Source organism: Periophthalmus magnuspinnatus, chromosome 16, assembly GCF_009829125.3.
Source record: "Periophthalmus magnuspinnatus isolate fPerMag1 chromosome 16, fPerMag1.2.pri, whole genome shotgun sequence".
In the NCBI taxonomy this organism is placed as follows: Eukaryota; Metazoa; Chordata; class Actinopteri; order Gobiiformes; family Gobiidae; genus Periophthalmus; species Periophthalmus magnuspinnatus.
In genome coordinates this window covers 5,472,730-5,488,144 of record NC_047141.1, presented here as the reverse complement: position 1 = coordinate 5,488,144, position 15,415 = coordinate 5,472,730, and the positions used below count along the sequence as shown (strand labels likewise).

Sequence of the window (15,415 nt, the reverse complement as noted above, 5' to 3'; positions counted from 1 at the left end):
ATGTTAGATAGATACGCTTAATACAACACTGTGGAACATTCCAGGTATTCACCACATCTGCTTGTCTCCATACAGACAGATGACAGAGCTTTCAGTAGAAATGTTACTGTCAATACAATCAAAAGTTACCTTTAACTTTTGCATTGAGATTCAGTCGATTTAAATCAACAACAGAGATCAGCTTTGTGCTTTGGAGTAGAGTTGAGGGTTTGTATGAAGAAATGTGCCTTAAATGGTTCTGATGAAACTAAACTAAACATAGTGCACATAAAGTTTTATTTTGAACAACTTAATCTTCTGTTTTAGGGAAGACTTACTAGTTTAGTTTAGTTAATTAGTTAGTTTCTTTTACAGGGGCCATGTACAGGGTTATCTATCAAAGAAACAAGATGCTTTGTACCAGAATATATCTCTTGGAGTTAATTTCTATCTATAGATTACACAAACGGCATAAAACAGCAATCTATAGACACAAATAACACAACTCAGTCATGATAAAACGACTAATGACATTAAAGAGCTCTGTCCTGTTGTAAAATTGTTGTAGTTAGAGTTGTAGAGTTGATGAGAAGAGGCATAAGGCTGGAGTTTTAACGGAGAAGTTTACATCAGTACAGGACTCAGCACAGGCAGACATGAACACTCAAGACACCGTGACAGTGTGACAGTTCAGTCCAGTCATGTACAGTTCAGCCTGACTATGCTTCTGTTGTAGGGAGTATTATACCTCTGATGATGAAGGCCAAGATAACAATGACTAAAAACCACAGCTGTAATTGTGCAAATGTTTCCAAATCTTAGCATTTTATGTTTTCTAAGTATTTTGCAGTAATGACATTGTTGTGGTTTTCTATTGATGATCCTAAGTGGAGATTCTAAGGGTTTTATTGTTGTCTTTTTGCTTGTGACCAACATGAAATACCAAACATTTGATGAGATTATTGTATTTCATATTCTGAAATACAAAAGGATTCTTGGATTAGGTATCAGTTCACATCTTAATCTCTTGTCAAGTTTTTTAAAGTTTTTTCTAAATCATTTTTATTGTGATATTAGAGACAATAATGCAGACAGTAAAAAAAAAAAGGGAGTGTGTATATCAGGGTATGAAGGGTACGTTCTTTGTTTGCGTGTGTGTGTATGTTTTTAGTTCTCCTTTTCTCCTTTCCTCTCTTTAGTTCCATTACAAGTTTTAATGATCCTGGATAGGGCTGAATCATTTTGGAGAAAAATATCAAATTGCAGTTTTTCAGACGTTGGGATCATAATGTTATTAGCAGTTTTTGTTTTGACAGTAGGGTTCTGTTCAGAGTTCCCATTTTAAACCCGTCCAGGAGCATTTGAGAGACTGAAATCTGACCTGCCAAACAAATCCAAAAGAATCATACGCCGTCAGAGTGGATCAATATTTGTTATGCTCTGTTTTGATTGATTTTGATCTCAAATGCTCCTGTTTGACCCGCTTGCATTGACATAATGTAACCATCTCTGAAGAACACAATGTGTAGATGAATGAGTTTATCCAAGTTGTAACGTGTGTTTTGTCTGTGCTACATGCTAGTCCCTGATGTCGTCCCAAGTAGGTCCTCCGTCATTGCTCCATAATTCTTTCCTGGTATCTTCTGTCCTGGAGCTCACTGTGATACTTTCTCTGTTCTCCAGCTCCCACCAACATGACCGTGCTGGCCGTGACGGAGAACCTGGAGAGCCGCGTGTTTGTGGTATGGGAGGAACCTTCATGATTGGTTTTATGATGAGTTTTCCAGATTGCATTAAAGTAACTAGTCACTCAGAACCTGATTTTTACTCTAGTATTCCTCACTTACCTTATACATTCTGTGCATCCTAATTATTCACTGCATTGTGTTTATAAGCACTTTTCGGAGGTTTGCCATCACAACAAGCATGCTAATGTGCACTTCTTGATTATCGGACAATAAAATGTTATTTGATGCAGACAGCAACAAGAGCTGCTTATGTACAGGGCCTTTAAAGGTACTATATTATGCTATATTCTGATCTATGTTAGAATGTTGTTTCCTCATCAAAAACGTACCTGGAGTTGTGTTTTGTTTCATTCACACGTTTAACACAAATCCTGCGTATTGAGTTTCTTCTTTCAAACAGAAAACACTTTGTTCCACCTTGTGATGTCATGTGGTAATACAGGAAGTGCTGCACTGTGTTTGTAAACTCCATACACCTTCATTACAATCATTTGGATAATTTCAGCCCTGGAATTGCCATCTCTACTGAACAAAAGGTAAAAGGTAGCTGTTAATGAGAGGATTTTGAGCTTTGGAGATGCAGGCAGACTAATAACGCAGGATTACTCAAACAAGGATCACTGAAACAAAACTCAACTCCAGGTATGTTTTTGAGGACAGTACTCTAACCTGGCTTAAAGCTCACAAGAATCCATTTTGTGTAATAGGACCTTTCATGTAAAGTAGGACAATAGGACTTTTCATGTAAAGTCTTTTGAGTGCCTGTTGGAGGTGTATAAAAGTGAACTTTTCATGTGCCACTTAAGTAACAATACATTGCTAATAGTAACGTGTTTTTGTGCAGGTGTCCGTGGCAGTGGGGTTAGCGCTCTTCGCCTGTTTCTTCCTCCTGCTGATTCTGGTGGTTCTGAATAAATGTGGACATCACCCCAAGTTCGGCATTCACCGTAGGTTCACCACACCCAACTGCAGCACCGCTTTAACTTACACCTTCAGTAACTTCACCACTGTTAAAGTCCACTGAGCTGAAGGCTGGAGGTTCAAATCCTGTTCTCAACACAAACCTCATTGGTAGAGCGGTCAGATCCACTGACTCACAAGTTAGCGGTGCAATTCCAGCTCTCACGGATGAATGCTGTCATTGTGTCCTTAGGCAAGACACTTGACCCTCCTCACCCCCAGTGTGTGTGTACAATGGTGTATGAATATGTGAGTGGCTCCTCGATGTAAAGCGCTTTGGTGATCACATTTTTATGTAGCGATTTTCCACCTCAGTGTGATCTTCAAAGATAATTACCATGATCATATTTGATCATACATGATCAAGATTTTACATAGATATCACATGTTTACATTTTAAAGAATTTATTTCTTCCTGTTTGGAAACGAGCAGCATATATGACAGATATAGAGGTAATTTCATAACTGTTACCTTGCAACCATAATGTTTAAAACTTGTCTAAATTGCACAATAGCTATTGTTAGACAGAAAAAAATAGATGATGTCGGCCTTATTTTGTTAAATGAAGGTTTAAACTGTCCGACACACGTGTGTGTCCCTGTGTGTAAACTGTACACACTGATGACGTAGGTGGACATAGAGGTATTCCATTTTATAATTCAACACTACTTCCTGTATTATTGTACTTTTCTCCAACTTTTTTTCCACAAGCTCATACTTAACTGATGTAAAACTGTGATAAATATTTACTGCAGGTGCTATCCCACCAAACCAAGTCAAAAAACATGAAAACCTGTCATGCATTTTAAATTCAGCAAGCCTCCATTTTAAGAGTCATAGAAAACAAAAAATATATCTTAAAGCAGACCTATTCTGCAAATAGCAGCATCACATAGTCATTTTGGTGCAAATGTCCAGGGCTCGCTAGTGTGATGTGATGTCAGCGCACATTGGGCACCGCAGTTTTCTAACGAGGAAGTCAGTGGAGTTGTTTCTTTTATAAAGTTGTTGTAGATGAATATTGCGATTTAAAATGCCCAAATTATAATGATCATTCGGTTGCAGACACAAGCACAATATGTGTTCTTTAAAAAGTAATAATTATAATTTCTGATGTAACATCAAAGGAGAGACTTGTTCATTGTAAATTCAGTTAAGAAGTGTTAGAGTTTCTGGGTTGTGTTGGTGGTCGACATTTACCCTCCTTGTGTTCACTTTTTACATCTTGTGTTGAGTGACAAATGTGTTGTTTGACAAAGAGACTAAGACATTTGCAGACTGTGCACATTGTGTTCAGTGTTTGACCAAAAGTTATCTAGGGCCTCTCCATAGACTGTATATAGAAGTGGACTGAGGGAGTGTGGTGTTACCTGTACCGTACAGCTTCAAATGAAGCCAATTAAGGTTAGCAGTTATAGCGGCCAGTATGGAGCCATGTACCAGATTTGGAATTCTGAGTGTGCAACCAAAGAGCCAACCAGGAGTGTGTTTGTTGTGGATACTCGCCCATTCTTGCTTGTCCACTGCCAAACCTTCGGTGCTTAGCACCGAAGTACGATAGCTGTTAATTAAACCTGTTGCTAATGCTAGTGGGAGCTGACCTCAGGGAAAGAAGGCTCCTGATTGGTCGAAATAATGAAATAAAAACTCCAGGATCATGTGGAGCAGGTTAAGATGAACATTTTAAGTTCAGAATGTGGAGTCTGACAGCAGCAGTTACAGAGAGAAGGGCCACCATTTTTCAATAAAAAGTGAACTGGAGTCAATGGAGCCAAATACGCTCAAATGCTCACTTCATATTTGGAATGTGGAGGCTAGCAGGCTAGCTATGTCCACTTATATATACAGTCTATGGTAAAGACACATGTTTTTTAAGTGTTTTTAAGTGTTTTAAACATAGATATATTGTGTCTGTTATAAAGTTATAATCCATAACATCCATGATGTTATGTGTTATACATTTTAAATGACAATATTCATTTAAAAAAAGGTCACCTTACTTCCAGCAAACTGCAGCGCCCAATGGGACGTTTACAGCTCTTTGCTGTAAATCTCATCACAGGAAAAGCTGTGAAGTTGTCGGCTCCTGTGGATAGCCGCACATCACACTAGCAAGTTTTTTATCATTTGTGCCAAAATGACGACGCTGCCAAATCCTAAGAGTATTAGAGAAAAAACATCAAGAAAAATTGGAAAACAAAGTTAGTACAGAGCAGTAAAGATAGTTGTATTTGGTAAAGATACCAAATACAACTTCGGGTGAGTAAATGATGAGAGCAATGATGAGAAAATATTCATAATCATCAATAACCATATGGAGTAGGTTTGAAGGTTGAGAACATTGGAAATCTCACCCAAAACACTTGTCAATTCTAAGATAACATCTGAAGAGAGCTGTGTTCTGTCTTATGTCAAAAAGATTGCATTAGTTGTGTTCAATGTTTGATCTAAAAGTGATCCAGGGCAGAGAAATGAGTCTATAACGTTAGTGGCATATTTAGTGAAAGGCATTTACTGTCTTGACAATTGTGGAAAACTGCAGTAAGTTCATTTCGAGCTTTTCTCAGGGGGACAATATTACCGGAGAGCCCTGCACTTTGAGCCTTGTGTCTGATGAAAAGTGGCTAAAGAATCTAAACTGTGATGTTTTAGTCAGAATGCCTGTCCCGTGAGGCTGCTCCGGAGAGAACTAGAACAGAGCACTGGTCTTTGATTACCTCTCCTGTAGCCTCCTCCTCCTCTGTGGCCGGCCCATTCCCCGAGCTGGCCAGATGGATGATGGACACATGATTTATGGAAAGAGCCCTGTGTTTACAGCTCCTGCTCCTAAGTGGCTCTGATTGCCTGAGTGTTGTGCTGCCGTCTGCCCGTCCGGCCGATGCGAGCGCTCTCTTTGTTGTTCCATTGTGCAGCTCTCGGGGCCCAGGGGGATGTGTGGTTGGCTCGCTGAGTGGGCCTTTACAATTTGGCACTGCTCTCTGGGCTTTTAATCGGGCCGGCTAACCACTCTGCGCCGCCCTGTTGTCATCGGTGCGTCTCACGCGCAGCACATGAAGAGGACTTTCAGCTCTTCGTCTCAATGTCACTGCTGAGTTGGGATTTGGGTTGTTTCTTTTCATGTATTTAACTTTAATTTTTGCAAACATCAATATTTACAACATGAAGTGCATATTTACAAGAGGGAAAGGAACATTAAGTGGAAGGAATATGGGATGCAAGACAGAGGTTTGTAGTTAAGTAAAGAGGGAGATGCAACAGTGGAGGCCATAATCATGATAATAATAGAAGAAATAAAATAAAAAAAACTCATAATAAACACACACACACCCAATAATATATCATATACAGTACACATACATACATATATCCATAGAACAGTGAATAATCTATAAATGTGAGCCAGACCCCCACCCACTACACCCAAGGCCCACCCAGGATGAAACTCTACGACCTGTCCATAATATATTGAGCACTGTGATGTAGAGGGGTGCAGAGGGGTGCAGGGTGTGGCAAGATGGTGGGGCTGGTGGATTCCAGTGTGAGCAGGTGACAGATTTTTACAGTAAAGGGCTAACAAAAGAGTGAAACAGGCCAGGTCTCCAAAGAGTTGTTGATTTCCCACAAGGAATATTCAAAGGGGGTTATTGCACTTCTATGGGGTATTAACTGCTAACACATAACATATTTAGATCACCGTGTCACCTTTTATTGTTTTAAAAATGCTATATTCACCAAAAACAACATATTAACATGCTGTTTTTGACACTCTTTCCTTTGCTCTCCATGTCCCCTTCAGGGTGACATCACAACACAATCAGCATGCATCTCCACTAATGAAAGTACAGCACACTGCATCAGGTTTATGGAGAATTGTTGTGTGAGATCATGGGTGACGTAGGCTTGTGAGCTAAGTATTGCTCAGAATCTTATTGCTAACTGTAAGGAAAATCAAAGAAAATCACTAAAAATACTCAAATATTCATGGATGACATCTAAAATCTCGTCAGGCATGTTTTTGATGAGGGAACAACACTAGAACAATGGTAGAAAGCAGAACACTCCCTCTTTAATAAGTCCAAACTAAAAAGTGAGAGACAGTGTGAGGCCGGTTATGCTCATGTCCTCTCCTTGTCTTCTCAGGTTCCTCTGTTCTGGGCACAGAGGACGACCTGGCTGTGTCCCTGCACTTCATGAAGGGCAGCAGCCCCCCGTCCTCTGATGAAGACTCTGGACTGTCCAGCTTTGTGGAGAACCCTCAATACTTTTGCGGCATCATCAAAGACAAAGACATGTGTAAGTGTCCACACATATGTCTGTGTAATCCCTCAGTCATCCAGGTAGGTTCCATTTCAAAAGAAAATGTAATGTTGTCATCTGGACAAAAGGTTTTGGTATGTGTTTCTCCTCTCATGTAGCTTCTTGAGTTCTAAAGGGTTCTGGTGAATCACTGCCTGAAAAGTCTGAGTTCACTATACTGAAAATACTACTCTTAATTGTTTACAGTACAGGAGTATAATAGATACTAATATTTTAGACAAATATAAGTTAATGACTTACCAGAACCCTGTCAGAACTGAAGAGGCATCTTAGATTTTCATTTGATATGCCCACATATGTGGCATTTTCCATGTACACCCAAACACACGAGAGACATTCTGAGCAATCTGGCTGACTGTATATTTCAGACTGTATGGCTCTGGCTGTGTTTCTGACTGTATGTTCCAGGCTGTATGTGTCTGACTGTGTGAATGTGTTTCTGACTGTTTTGTGGCGGCTGATTGCTTGCAGGTGTGCAGCACATTAAGCGACAGGACATCGTGCTGAAGTGGGAGCTTGGAGAGGGAGCGTTTGGGAAGGTTTACCTGGCTGAGTGTGCCAACCTCAGCCCAGACAGCGACAAGATGCTGGTCGCCATCAAGGTAAGACTGGGGTCACCTAGGTCATATTACATCTAAATATCAGAAAAGTTTTAGTATTGTACTGCAGTTTCCTGTCCCTTTGAACTGCCACGCTGTTGTGCTGACTGTGTGTATGTTGTTGAGAGCTTTCTCATGTGAGGTATCACAAACATGTATAGTGTGGTCTGTTTTGGACAGTGTGTCTGTAGTTGCTAACTGCTGGTTTTCTCTCAGACTCTGAAAGATGCCAATGAGTCCACACGGCAGGACTTCCAGAGGGAGGCGGAGCTGCTGACAGTCTTGCAGCATCAGCACATCGTACGCTTCTACGGGGTGTGCACAGACGGAGAGCCGCTCGCCATGGTGTTTGAGTACATGCGCCATGGCGATCTCAACCGCTTCCTCCGGTCAGTGCACACTACAGCCTCATTACATCCAATTCATCTGTTCTCTGAGAAACTACAAGGACTACACAACATTTTGTTACTTTAAATACTTTATTGCCAACAAGAAAGCTTATTTTATATTATTTTGTGAATTTTCTCTGTAAATTGTTAATTTATTGACTGCTAGCTTAGTTAAACTAACACTTTTGGAACGGTGAATTAGTTGATTGACTGTCTCACTGTTGGTTCACTTTTATTAATACAATGCTTCGGTCTCTCTGACCGTCGTTAGGTCATATACCTCTCCTCCGACGCACCTGTCACCAAATCAGATGTGCAGAGTCTACACAGAAACAAGACGTGTGAATTAGTTCATTAAGTCTTATTCGTGAAAATATCCTTTTTCCCTGGCTTCTTTGTAGAATTAAAATGACCAAATAAGAAACTAAAATATCTTTGTGTCTGTAATGTGACGGCCATCTTGTGACGACCTATGCTGTTGCTCAGGTCACTGCTAACAATCCTTCCATTATTTGGTACCTCACTATGGCATCACTAATACCCCTAAGTACTAGTACTAGAAGACCTCAGAGGCCTTCAGTGCCTTCTACCACAGCTGGCCTCCTGTCTGCACAGCCACCTGCTGCTGAGCACATGTGAGTGGGCCAATGTGGTCATTCATGATTGGAGACACTTTGTGCTGCACCTCCAAATCGGATTAGCCTCGCCCACAGTGGGCGAGTCATGAGACAGCAGCTTCCACAGCTCATAATGACAGAAGGATCATCTACGTACTGCCTGTCAGAGCTGTGCAATTAATCACATCTTAATTGACTCAAAATCCAATCGGCTAAAATGGTCAGTGTTCAGCTTGAGTCTTTTTAATTAATAATAATAATAATACCTTACACTTGTAATGCATTTCACAGGCTTGTCAAAGCTTCTCAAAGTACTACCCCTGCCCTGGGACAGACTGATGAAAGGAAGAGTGCCAGTCTGCACCATCGGCCCCTCCATCACCAATAACTCACACAGGCAAACTCCACATTCATACTAGACACTAAGTGTTTTGCCTAAAGACACAACGACAGAACTTGGTCCTATGAAAGAAAACATTGACTGTGTGTTAAATGCCATGTATATGTTCAAATCAAATTCAGAATACAAAAACATTTCTTGCCATATTGCCCAAACTTCCAGCTCATTATTTTTAATACATTTTTGGTCCACTCAAAATGAGAAGAATGTGTCTCCACACATCAGAAGCTCTAACCTTACGTCCCTCCTTTCTCCCCTCTGCTTTTTGACGGCCACAGTGTTACACTCACTGGTCTGTGTTGCTGTTGCAGGGCCCATGGTCCAGATGCATGCATGTTGGATGAGTCTAAGCTGCCGGCTGTGGGGCAGCTGACCGTGCCTCAGATGTTGCACATCGCGGCGCAGATCGCCTCGGGGATGGTGTACCTGGCCTCCCTGCACTTCGTCCACCGTGACCTGGCCACACGCAACTGCCTGGTGGGGGAGGGACTCGTGGTGAAGATCGGAGACTTTGGCATGTCCCGGGACATCTACAGCACCGACTACTACAGAGTGAGCCCCCGCACTCTTCTGCATTCACATACAGGAGTTCATCACAACATTCTCCATTATTTTTATCAAATGACTGGACCCAATCCATAACAACAAACATGACAAGGTTAAACATTTGCAGATTTTCTGTTTGAATCCCCCATAGGCCCCATGAATGATATGTACAAAATCGAGAGCATTTAGTTCCTGTTTTATTGCTAGATAATTATACTTTTGTGACTTTTATACTTTAAAGGGCCAGTACATGATTTTTTCCCAAGGTATTTCAGCCAAATGTTAACCCAGTACACATATATAGTATTAGCAGCTCTTGAGGTCAAAGTAAGTCCACTGTGTGCATATGATTATAGAGCGATTTATTGTCCGATAATCAGAAAGTGCACATTAGCACAGTAGTTGTTGTTAGCATTACTGTGTTAGCAAAACTCTGCTCAGCACTTATAAACTCATCATGATGAATAATTAGGATGCTAAGAACACATAAGGTCAGCGAGGAATAACGTTGGACCACTGTAAACTGTTTCAAATGAACTAGTTCTTTTTTCTCACATTTTAAAATGATAAAATCAGGGAGAGTGTCATACCCTTTACCTCATAATAATTTGGTAATATTCCCAGTCAACAGAACACGCCACTGTTGTGCCTGATGCTAACCTGATGCTAACTTGATGCTAATCCAAGCTGTGGTCTGCCCCTCTCCTCTGAGCAGGTGGGCGGGCGCACCATGCTGCCCATTCGCTGGATGCCCCCCGAGAGCATCATGTACCGAAAGTTCACCACAGAGAGCGACATCTGGAGCTTCGGGGTGGTACTGTGGGAGATCTTCACCTACGGAAAACAGCCCTGGTACCAGCTGTCCAACAGCGAGGTGGGTGTCCTCCAGCACTCATGCACCAGGGATAGGACTGGAACCAGGATGAGGACTGGAGCCAGGACCAGGACTGCAACCAGGACCAGACCCATGACCAGAACAGGAAACAGGGCCAAGACTGGAACCAAAACTAGACCCAGGACCAGGGCAGGAACGAGGACTAGAACCCAGGACCAAAAATAAAATCAGGGCTAGAACCAGGACCAGGGTGAGAAGCAGGAGATTGAAAAAACTTAAAAAGTCCAGGACTTTGGACAGATACATCTCAAAATACAAACACACAGGAGTAAATAATTAAATAAAATATAAAGTACCTTTCAAAACACTTAGTCTTCAAACTTGCTTGAACTCTTGTTTCCAACAGTTCAGAAAAGTGTATAGTATTTAAGAGGGCTTTTGAGAAAAACCTCTCAGGACTGAATTATTGATGAACGCAAATCGGCCTTTCATTAGATTTTTTCAAGGAGGTTTTATTGATTTTTGAAATTCAAGCCTTTTCTTCTTTGGGTTGTTGCCTATAATTTGGCTCAGGGGCACATCTTAGGTTCTTTGCTCGACTCAGTGGCTTTATGTGTCACATAGAAACACATTTGAGTCCCTGTATCTCTATTGAGTCACTGTATCTCTGCTGAATGCATCATGACTTCAAAAAGTCATGTTGTTATTGTATCTGCGCAATAGTTATAATCTATGACTCCTGTAGATCACTACGTTATACTTTGCACATTTTAAATTGCAATATTCATCTGATGACTTAATAAAAGAAACAAGTGCACTGACTTCAGTGTTAGAAAAGTGCTGTGCCTAATGGGAACTGTCAACGTAAATAGCATCACAGTTTTCAGCACCTCAATGGAAAGTAGCAGAATTTTTTTTTTTTTTTTTCATTTGTACCAAAATGACTATGCAATGCTGCCAAATCCAACGCGTCTCACATTAAGAAAATACAATTACTTGAAAAGTACAGAGCAGTGGGCGTATGATGGTGATGGTGCGAAGGAGAGTTGATTGGCAAAATAAAAACAACTTCAGAGGGTCAATGAGAAGGAAACTATAACATGGTAAAAAATAAAAGTTGATTTTGCAGAGTAGGTCTGACTTAACAGTAATAGAGTATAGATTCCACAATATGGTCATTGTAAGTGTTTTACAGTCATAAATATCTAATAGAAATTGAATGTACAGCTAATAAATATACAGTATATCCACATTATTTTAAGATAAAATGTCAATAAAACAAAACATTTTAAATTTGACAAAAATAAAGTTAGATTTTTTCCAAAACTGGCCACATAATACAGGTTTGATATCATCAGCATCAACAAAGGATTTGAGTACGCACACCATTATACGCTCATTTAAACTTTAATTAATACATTTTCTGGTCCTGTTTTTACATCATTTTCAATCCGAATTTTATTGTTGCTCCCCTCACAAAATGGCTGCCAGATTTGTCACAGCAACAGAACCTACTTTCTATCTGAGCCTTATAATATATCACTGACAGCGCCCCCTGCCCTCCATTTGAGAGTCCACCTGCTCATGTAGTTACACCGAGCTCAGTCTAGATGTTTGGATGTTGTTGTTTTTGGTGCTGGAGACGTGCAGATGTTTTGTTGCTCTCCTCTCTCTCTGATCGATGGTGGTAGTAATCCAGGCGGCGGGTCTGGCCTTTTACAGCCGGGCTCTCAGCTCAGGCGCTCTTTTGTGGCCACAGACTGCGCTCTCTGCCTAGGAGCGCTGGATCACTTTCCTCTCGCTCAATCCTAATCGCGTTGGCTCTCTGAGACTGTCTTCACTGATGTGGGCCTGCAGGACTGATGGGGCAGCTGAGCGGGTGCACCCTAAAACTGTCCTTGACCGTGTCTATGTGCCTCTGGTGTCATAGTATAAAACTGACAGTGGTGGAAGACTCAGATTTGTTTTGTAAGTAAAAGTACAGATGCCAGAGCAAAAAATGCTCAAGTAAAATTATCACATGAAAAAATCTATTTAAGTAAAAATATGAGAGTACCTGTTTAAAAATGTGCTAATGTACTAAAAGTAAAAGTACTTCACACATATTTTGAGATTTTATAAAGCTTGTATGGATTTTTATCATGTTTTTATTTATTTATTTTTGTTTGTTCAAAACGACTAACGACTGTTAAAAATAAACCCCACAGCCTTTTCAGCAGGTTTCAAACAACAACAAAAAATACTTTTTTTTCAGTAAAGTAGTGGAGTAGAAAGTAAAAAGCATCCACTTAAAAATGTACTTAATTAAAGTACAGATACCTGTACTTGTATTTGTAAAGTACTGTACTTTACTACTTTTGCTTTGTTATGTTCCTAACCATTGAAAACTGAAGTAGATTTTGAGGTTGAATTTGAACTGTCAAAACTTCCTTGTTTATGGTTCAAGGAGACATTATGCATTATGTTATAATGGGAATATACACTTTTTTAATATTTTACAAAGATATGAGTCTGGTCACAGATAAAGCGCCCACGTGGGTGTGAATGACAAGTGGATTAGCCAATCAGGGACACTCATGGTAGGCATATATCAAAAGAAATATGGCTGCTTACGAGGAAAAAAAATGGGACACATGGGAGTGAAAAATGTCAGATTTCTACAGAATCTACAGAATCAATGACTGAAGCACTAAACTATTCAAAATGACAGGGAAAAAGGCATCACAAAAAAAAACAACAATTGCATGTTTTTGGTTCTGGCTCGAGCTGTGACCGTTATAAAAACAGAGATCATTCTGGATTTGCAAGGAAAATGTTATAGTCGTTTCCAAATCCGTTGCTCGCTACCGTGATCTGCAGCTATGTGGGGCTGTCAGCATGGTCTTTTTTCAACAAAAAGTTGTCCAAGTACTGCAAAGAATCATCTGAACTCAAACCATGGCATGTAACTTTTCCAGAACATGTGCTTTAACAAGACTTTACAGAACAATACAATTTTTGACTCTTGTTTCTCCTACAGGCCATTGAATGCATCACGCAGGGCCGGGAGCTGGAGCGGCCCCGCACCTGTCCCAAAGAGGTGTATGCTCTGATGCAGGGCTGCTGGCACCGCGAGCCCCAGCAGAGGATGGTCATCAAGGATATCCACAGCCGTCTCCTGGCTCTGGTCAAGAACCCGCCCGTGTACCTCGACATCCTGGGCTAGTCCCCGGACATCCTGGGACACTCTTCACCCTTGTGCACTTCCTTGGGGACACCTTTCCTCCTCTTCCCCTTTGCTGTCCCCTCACAGCCGTATGAATGCTGAGGTCACGTATTGCTGTTGAATGCTTGCTGTGTGAGACTTGTCTAAATGTTTTCAGAGGGGTTAGCACTGAGCTTTGGGATATGTTTTATGATACTGTCCCAGGTCAGCTGCAGAGGCCTCAGTAAATGTCAGCCTTCCCACAGAACACTGATGTTTGAGTCTGGATGACTATTTTTCTTAAAGGCCTTGTACCCAATTTTGTTCCATGTATTTGAGCAAAAGTGTGTTGCCCCAGTACAGATATTTATTTATTTATTCGTTTATTTGAAAGGGGACAATGCAATATAGGGCCTCAGTTCTCATTCCCGGCACCAAACTGCGAATATAAACTGAAAATAGCTTGTGCAGTTTGTGGGTGTGTTGTGTGTGATTTACAAATGGGAGGTGCATTTAATCTTGAATTGTTGAAGTCTTGTTGCAAATGAACTTGAGGTCTAAATGAGTCTGCTGCGCACTGATTATCTATCTGTCATCTAATTATAAACTGTTTTATTGTCAGAGTGAGCGGTTAGCATGCTATTTTTGTTAGTGACAGCAAAACTACGCTTTGATATTTCACTTATCTCAGTGAATAATTAGATCATTTTAAACAGTTTGCAGTGGTCCAAAGTTATTCTTCACTTACTTTATGCATTCTGAGCATACTAATTATTCACCACGATGAGTTTATAAGCTCTTTTCGTAACTTGTTGCCGTGAAGCTAACAACTTGCATGCTAACTATGTACTTCCTGATTCTCTGACAATAAAACACTTTAATATGAGATGCAGACAGCGCACACACAAGATTTATTTTGACCTCAAGAGTTGCTTATGCAATATATCTGTACTGGGGCAAGACACATTTTGCTCAACTATGTGAACACGAATCAAGTACAGGCCTTTAAGGACAGAGGTGTATGAGCAGTGCTGTTACTTCCTGTATATATTTCACATTTCTCATTGTTTCTGGACACAAGTGACATCCACTTAAAAGATTCTTCCAAAGCTCTAAGTTCATCGTTGTTACTGGGATTGGCCATTTAAACTGCATTCAAATGAATGCAGGAGGGTTTTTGTAGCATTTGGCAGCCCCTCACCCCCTGTGCAGCAGTAGCACCACCTAAGGCCCATAGTCACATGGCAGAAACACTCACGGCTGTAAGTACTGTATATATCTTGCCTTAGACTTTGAGCTTACACTAAAATGTATGAAGTTATTATTTAGCCACAATAGTAGGGAACTTCTGAGGCTGTTTCACCAAGTTATAATGTTTCATTATAAGAAATGTTTAAAGAGGGGGTATTATGTAAAATCGTATTTTTTTAGCTTTCAAAAACATGCCTGAAGAGGTTTTAAATGTCATCCGTGCATGTTTGTGTATTTTACCTATCTCTCCCAGGCCCCATTTGAATCCTCTTACAATTAACTAAGATTCTGTGCAAGGCTCCGCCCACAAACTTATATCATCCATGCTCCCACATGATGATCCTCCATAAATATACAAAAGCATGATGCAAAACTGTACACGATACTTCACAAAGTGATATGATGTGCAGTAGTTTCATTTGCAGAATGTACGCTTATTGTGTTGTGATAGCGCTCTGAAGGGGGAGTGACTTAATGCTGAGAGCAAAGGGAGGGAGACTCAGAGCGTCAAAAATTATAAGTGAAACTTATAAAGCATAAGTTGTTTTCAACAAATCACAGAAGTAAAATACTCCCTCTTTAAGTGTTT

General features: G+C 40.6%; 1 protein-coding gene across 1 annotated transcript in view; it reads left to right on the top strand.

The window, feature by feature from the left end:
• ntrk1 (neurotrophic tyrosine kinase, receptor, type 1) overlaps positions 1-13,626 on the top strand; it is a 32,869-nt gene extending 19,243 nt beyond the window's left edge. The window contains exons 9-17 of the mRNA XM_055227935.1: positions 1,562-1,579; positions 1,663-1,721; positions 2,572-2,674; positions 6,829-6,981; positions 7,477-7,607; positions 7,821-7,993; positions 9,322-9,562; positions 10,272-10,430; positions 13,411-13,626. Coding sequence (XP_055083910.1) covers positions 1,562-1,579; positions 1,663-1,721; positions 2,572-2,674; positions 6,829-6,981; positions 7,477-7,607; positions 7,821-7,993; positions 9,322-9,562; positions 10,272-10,430; positions 13,411-13,596 — 1,223 coding nt within the window. The 3' untranslated portion in view covers positions 13,597-13,626. The remainder of the gene's footprint in view (positions 1-1,561; positions 1,580-1,662; positions 1,722-2,571; positions 2,675-6,828; positions 6,982-7,476; positions 7,608-7,820; positions 7,994-9,321; positions 9,563-10,271; positions 10,431-13,410) is intronic.
• The last annotated feature ends 1,789 nt before the right edge of the window (positions 13,627-15,415 follow it).